Raw genomic sequence first — 7,392 nt, 5'->3', positions numbered from 1 at the left:
AGAGCAGAGGAGGGTGGGAAAAGTAATAGTCTTAAAGTGTTGAACTCGTCCGGACAAAGTAAGACGGACCATCCCATTTTACAGCTCTAGTTTAGATTACTAATTGCACTTCTTTTCACTAATGTAAAAGGAAAGGGAAAAAAAAAAACAAGATAAAAGAAGAATACCATATTACTTAGAACGTGTTTCAAATTATTTATAAAACCGTCCTCGTGAGCTTAGCTCAGTTGGTTGGGACAATGCATAAAATATGCAAGGTCCGGGGTTCAAACCCCGGCCACTGCCAAAAAAAAAAATTATAAAACCAAAGATGTGTCATAAATTTTTAACAAATCAATCAATAAGGAATTGAAGGATCAGTGTGCTTCATGTCATGGCCTTCTAAGGCATAAAAAATTTCTACATTTCATGTATTACAAAAAGCATTTCTTGACCACTACTGTCAACTGTCACAATCTTAACAATAATGAGTATACATGTTCCTGACCCTGGTGATAAGCTAACAACTATGCTGTTACAATCTGAGTATCTCCTGCCATAGTCATGGTTATGCACAATGGAATAATCTGGTAATCTCTCTAGCTCTGGCGAGTAATCTGGTTTGAAGACCAGCACAATTTTCAGGATCGTTCTAGCTCTGGTCAGAGTTCCACTGATATTCAATGAAGTTAGGATTGTCGTGGAATCCAAGAACAAACAACACAATCACATGAACCTTATAATCTGATGCATCATAAAATCGAGTCCAAGTCCTTGAATGGAACTGACATTTGTGCTGACATAATATCAGCTAACTTCCATGTTCAAGTCTCATTTGCTATTTTGGTAAAAGCTCCTTCTCAGCTAGACTAAAGGTCACTTTAAGACGTTCCTGCAGATTTTGTAGAATATTCTTTGTAATCCTTTTCTGATTCTTTGTACTTTTCAGCCATTCAACTCCAAAAAATACTTGCACTCTACACCCCTTTGCTTTTGGGGGTAAATCCTCTATATGATAGCGAATGTGTATCTGTGGCAATAAGCAGTGACACAGGAGATGAGAACAAAATAAAGATCACAAGAACAGATAAATCATTGAACACAGATAAATTGGTCACTCACATTGAAATAATCACCAAGAGGAACACCATGAAGATTTAAAACCTCTTCAACAACCCAACCCTTTCCATCCAAAAGGGGAGATCTTTGCTGAGTACTTGTCACTTCACCTTTATAACTCGAAATGTGCTTCTCAAATTTGTAATATACTGCCCTCTCAGAGATATCACTGTTCTCTGATACCCATGGGGTATAAGAGTAATTAAGACAACCAGAATTTTCCATGACTCGACGGTCAACCTCACCCCCGCTAAATATCTCCATCAGGAAACTTGCCTATAACAAAATAACGGGAAAAAAACCACAATCAACCACATGAACATTTGGAAAATTGTACAAAAAAATCCAAAAAAGGAACTGATAGTTTGCAGTGGCCGAGCACGAGCTCGTGTGTGTGTGTGTGTGTGTGAGAGAGAGAGAGAGAGAGATTACAGGAATTGGAAGAGAACAAGAATAAATTTCTGACATGCTGACATCATCCACGACAAGGAACGGGCAACTATCTTCACTTATAAGGGTTTTGGTTTCAGATTCCTGTTCAACAAACTTCATCTTCTGTTCAGGAGTCAAGGATCTGGCCTTCCAGAGAGCCATGATTGTCCTATATCACCACCAAAATAGTCTGTAAGTAACATAGGATATCTTTCATATTACTATCTATTTTAGTTTTGCAGATAATTTCTTAGAGATAGGAATATATCATTTCATATCATACCAGTGTACAAGTTAGATGACCCAGAAAAATTCCCAAAACTAGGGAAACATATTTGGCAGTTAACAATTCACACACAAAAGGCAAAGTGAAGAATAGAGCAGTTGTAAAGTAACCACTATTGTGAAAAATGATAAACAAATAAAGCAGATATTTTCATAATTCATGTACTGTACAAGCAATTACGGAACTGTGCCATTGTCATCATCATGAGATCAAACTCATATAAATAGCATGGTTTTTCTTCGCATTTCATCACTAAGCAAATTGATTTGTTTGACAGAGTAATACATGAAAAAATGCACACAAACAAATTATGCAAATTATTTCGACACCAGGTTGTTAGAGGTCCATGAAACTACAATTGAATATAAATTTGATAGGGAATTAAGCTACATTCAAATTTTCATGATGAGGTGACAGGGTTTTAGTGTTGTTCTAGAATAGTACAGTTAAGATACGCATAATGTCAGCAAATTATTCATTAGACTGTCTAGGTAAGAATCCACCAAAAGAGTTGCAATTGTAGATTGAAAATGCTGACATCTTTAACAGAATGCATTTTCTGAACAACCTCAAAGGACTAGACTCAACACACAGAAATATGTCTATAAAAATGGAAGTATATAAAAAACAGTTATGGAAAACATGATAGATTTCAGAACAAGTGGCATATATGTCTATATAAGAAATCAGTTCATGCAATAATATAAAACGACTTTTTTCTACCTGTGTGCGACACTGAACGATACAAAGGACTGGAAATGGAACTTTAGCCTTCCTTGTTCGTCTTGTGTTTTTGCACCATGCCTTGCATCCACACCTCTACCCGGCCGAAGAGTTATGACAACTATTGGACTCCCCATTGAAGAAAATGTAGGAGGAACAACCTGGATTTCTTCAATATCCTCCCAAAGAAAAAAGAATTTTGTTTTCTTTCCAAATAGATTTGCATGAAATCCAATTATTCTTGGTGATAGAAATAGGCGTCCCTGCAAAGAAACATTGGAAACTTGATGAGATAATAATACTAAAGAAGCATGTACCAAAAAATTCCAAATTAGAGAAAAAGATCATGACTTTCAACATCACATAACAGAATAAACCACACCTGCAGGGGCATTTTTCTTTTCAAATGACAGGTGAAGTCATTGATGAGAAATTCCTCAGGTGGAAGCGCAAAGAGTTTCTGGAATGCCGAATTAGTTTGAGGAGACCGCATATTAATCTGCAATATTTTTTAAAAATACAAAAAACCATGAGAAGGATAACGAAACAAGAGTACCAAACAGAGAAGACTAATTTCTTTTACATTACATACCTTCTTCCCAACCTCTTTTTCCATTTTATTTAAATAGTCTTTTGCTACGTTTCCACCTCTAGTATTGTCTAAGAAAATTCTCAAGTGCAACTTAGATTGGCATGCCGAAGCTAGCTTTCCTTCAAGAGGAACCCATATATCAGCAAGATCTGAGATGTTTACTTTTAGAAAATTAATCTCAGCATGCCCTAGACATGTAGTTGCATCAAAAGGCCCGTCAAAATCATAAACTTCCACATCCATCACAGAAGGAGGATCATCCATTGCATCAAACTCAAATATTTCTGGAAAGACAGGGAATGCATGCTCTTAACAAAATCAATTAACCAAGTACTGTATTCAGATTATTAAGAGGTTTATGATATTCACCATTCCATAAAGGATTAGATTTCTGAAACTTGATTGAACTGGTTCTTACTTTCCCATTGCAAGTAAACACCACATATGGGTCAGAGAAGCCACCAGAGTCGACAGAAGCTAAATTGTTTCCTTCAATCAAGGCAACAGTTAATAACCATCCATCTCCTTGTGCTTTAATTCCATGGTCACTACCTAATATTGGAGCACCAAACAAAATCAGCATAAACAAAGACACTAGGGCATCAAATTAAGTAATACACAAAAGACAAGAAACAAACAAATCATGGCCGATCCATTAATAGTAATACTGAGGGCCTGTTTGGTTTGACTTATTTGAGCTTATCAACTAGCATAAGTACTTGTGACTCGTGAGACTGCTAGGATGAGTTTATAGAAACAACTTATGACATACTCATAAATTGTTCTCAGCTTATTTTCATAAATTCACCTGGATAGCGTATGAAAACAATTTGACTTTATTTTATATTTCGTTATATAAATAGCTTATTTATGAGCAATTATATAATAAGAGTTTATCCTATACGCGCTTAATCAAGTTGTTTATCTATTGTACCAAAAAAAAAAGTTGTTTATCTATCTGAATAGAGCCTAAGTCAGAGACATAAAGTGACAAATTTTTTAAACCATAAGTATTTAATTCAATCAGCACGCAATTACCCTTTTGTGCTCTGGCTTTAATGAAGCGTGAGATAAAACCCAGCATGCGTTCACCTTGAAGAACCAGGACAGCACAAACAACAAATTCACCTATTGAATCTGGCAAATCAAGTCCAGCAAACTCGAGCCCTTGAATTGTACTCGGAGCAGCAAGCCATATGTGGACAAGCACATACAGGCCTATGAAAACTGTTGAGACTACTGTGAAGTTAGCAAAATACTGCACTGCCAGTTTCCAATCTGACTGCGGCTCTGCTTGTAATGATGCCAGAGCTTGTTCCTTAGTGGAACTAAGTTCTGTTGGATCGACAGGTTTAACATCCTGAGCTAACAAATTGGCATATTGTTCAAAACTATCCTTCACACCTTGCCGAGCCCCATTTTCTATCATTCCTTTCATCATGGTGCTCTGTAAAAAATTCATTCGCCAGGATATAACCAGATGCGAACACTGTTCTCCTGAGGGCAACTCCGGTCCAGGTGTGATTGTATAAAGTATTTCTACCCGAAAGGTGCTCCCGTACACAACATCAGGAGTGCTGACACTGACTAGAACGGCAAAGTTCTTCCCATCAGCTTTTAAATATGTCTGTTCTTCAAAGGCTTTGACTGCTTTAATTAATTTACTCGGAGCCTTGACGTAACTCACTAATCTTTTGAGGCTCTCATTCTCGAACTTCCAAGGTCCTAATTGTAGTTCGGTACTAACCTGTACATCAGCCAACGACTTGAGAAAATTCGATTCGGAAGAAAAGAGTAATGTGTTCAAGTCTTCTGGTGCAATTGTATAATATTGATCGACTAACAACCCTCCTGGTAAATTGGTAGGAATTTCACTTCCTTGATCTGAAGACTGCAGTTTCTTCATAGCTTCGTCAAATGTCACGTCCGAAGACTGGTCCTCAGTCTTGACCTCGATAACTTCCTCTTTACTAATTTCAGTTTGGTCTGAGTCAACGCTTCTACGCGATAGGGTTGACGAAGTATCAGAACTCTTATTAAATATATGAGCAATTCTTCCTGTGAGTGATTTCTGTGTACTGGATTTTTCATCCTTAACAGATGTAACTTCTTCCCTAGCAGGGGAAGATGAGCTTGAATATCCAGTGGAAGATCTTGAAGGCGATTCAGGAATAGAATCGGCAAATTTTCTTGGATGGAATACTAGATCACCGTGAACATTTGACTCAATAGACGCAGTTTTCAGTTCAAAATATATGCTCAAACGAATCTCACCTGCCAAAAAAAACCAAATGCCAGAATTTTAAGTTCAAAATACCGGCAAAATTACAGTTCATATCTTAATGTTCGCAGTTAGTAAGCATGTTATTTTCCATAAAGACTTGAGGTTCCCCTTTAAGGACAAAATCAATATAAAAACAGCACAAATTTAAGTCAATAAAATAAGACTTAAACCTATCATTTGATCCTAGAAACTAGAAAGATTATCCAAACATCTAGTTGATTCTCGAAAGACCAGCACATCAACTCGGTCTTTGAATGAAACCTTTGACATAAAAACAGTTCAAAAGCAACTACTTACTTAGAAAAAATTGATATCATACAATGACATTGGGGACCAGTTTCATATGTATAACTATGTAGCACTAAGACTTCAGAAGTCTGACACATGTCTTGGTCCGACACTGAGACAACACCGACGTATGTGGTCACATTCAACTATTCAATTTTCTCAAACTATTACTAGTGTCGTGTTCGTGTCAGTACTTCATAGATGGCTAACCCTTAGAGGACTAAATTGGGGTCTAAATATAAAATAAGAAAACAATAAAACTACTAGTTTTTTGGTGTTAACCCTCCAGATTCTAGAGGAAGGGCCCCATGGTAATCCGGAGTTTGGCCAGAAGGTAAGTAAAGTCTAACCAATAAAACTCTGCAAGTTGAGCAAGGGAATAAATTAAAAAGCCACACAAATGCTAACTAAATTAAGCAGTGTACTACTGGATAAAGTACAGAAAAAGTAAAGTAAAGTTAAGCAACACAACACACACACCAGGTTCCTTGTACTTTGTCTTCTTGCTTTTAGGTTGCAAAGAGTACCATGCAGTACCAAGTGATTTAATCTCCTCATCAAAAACAAGTGACATAGGAACTTTAAGTTGACCAACAAAGTCATCAATCAAAAACTTATCTTCATCCATAACAGAAACTACCAACTCTTCTTTAAGATCATCCACCTTAAAACTAAACTCTTCATCCCACTTAGGATTCAAACTCTTCTTAATCACTTTTGTCCTAAACCTTTGTTTTCCTAATTGTAACCTCACATATGGATCACTCAACCCATTTGGATCCGTTGGTGGCAAATTCATTGCCTCAATCACACGAACCACAAGCTTCATTGTATAAACCAAAACAAAAAAATTCTCAAAAGGGTATCAGAAACTTAAATCAAAATACAAACTTTTTCTATTATTTCAACAAAAATACTCAAAGGGTATCAGAAAACTGAATCAAAATGTAAACTTTCACTGTTATTTAACCAAAAAAACTCAAAGGGTATCAGAATCTTGAAGTCAAAATGTCAACTTTATCAAAAAAAATTGACACCCCAGAAGATTATTTCAAAAGGGTAATGCTGTTTATGCATAAAGATGAGAAATTTGGTATTGAGAATTAAATGGGGTACTTTGATAAAGTACAAAGAATTAATAGTGGAAAACTAAGAATTACTAAGAAACAAGGTGTTCAATAACTCAAATTTTTGTCTGAAGAATAATCAGAAGAAAAATTGTGGAGGAAATTGCGTGGAAATTGGTAATTTATGAAAAAAATTAATTGAAAAAAATTGAATGGTTTTGAAACATGAAGAAAGAAGAAGAAAAAATTTGTCAACTACCTAAAGAAGAGAGAAAACGTGTTTTTTAAAAAGACAAAAAAAAATTGGGAGTGAATAATCCGAAAGAGAAATTGGATTGAAAAATCAAAGGCTCAAAGAAATTAATGGAATCTTGGAAAATAAATAATGGATATAAAAAAGGGAAAAATATATGGAATGAAAATAACTTTGTGATGAAAAGTAGATATACTCCCTCCGTCCTGGAATAACTGACCCATTTTCTAAAAAAAAATGTCCCAAAATAACTGACTCATTTCAATTTTCAATAAAACTTTCATCATTCCCAATACAATATAACACTAAATAATACTACTTTTATCATTTCCAATACAATATATTCCACTTTTCCCTTCATTTATACAC

General features: G+C 35.6%; 1 protein-coding gene across 1 annotated transcript; it reads right to left on the bottom strand.

The window, feature by feature from the left end:
• Positions 1-296: 296 nt before the first annotated feature.
• On the bottom strand, positions 297-7,027 carry LOC146944824 (C2 and GRAM domain-containing protein At1g03370-like). Its single transcript, XM_085743172.1, has 9 exons — positions 6,184-7,027; positions 4,170-5,405; positions 3,501-3,683; positions 3,132-3,415; positions 2,922-3,038; positions 2,540-2,802; positions 1,531-1,699; positions 1,102-1,374; positions 297-1,009 (listed from the first exon to the last, which is right to left on the bottom strand). Exons 1-9 carry the CDS (start codon positions 6,530-6,532, stop codon positions 818-820), a joined length of 3,066 nt encoding a protein of 1,021 aa, XP_085599298.1. The 5' UTR covers positions 6,533-7,027; the 3' UTR covers positions 297-817.
• Positions 7,028-7,392: the final 365 nt, after the last annotated feature.

The sequence above is a fragment of the Medicago sativa genome, chromosome 2 (assembly GCF_051527215.1).
Source record: "Medicago sativa cultivar Bolivia chromosome 2, Bolivia_mono, whole genome shotgun sequence".
NCBI lineage: Eukaryota > Viridiplantae > Streptophyta > Magnoliopsida > Fabales > Fabaceae > Medicago > Medicago sativa.
The sequence above is the reverse complement of the archived record's forward strand: the minus strand, read 5'-3'. Positions and strand labels throughout refer to the sequence as shown.

Coding starts and splice junctions, on each gene's coding strand:
- LOC146944824 (XM_085743172.1), bottom strand. CDS start 6,532: ATGAAGCTTGTGGTTCGTGTGATTGAGGCAATGAATTTGCCACCAACG. Junction 5,406..6,183: donor GACAAAGTACAAGGAACCTG/GTGTGTGTGTTG, acceptor TTTTTTTGGCAG/GTGAGATTCGTTTGAGCATA. Junction 1,375..1,530: donor CTTGTTCTCTTCCAATTCCT/GTAATCTCTCTC, acceptor ATTTTGTTATAG/GCAAGTTTCCTGATGGAGAT.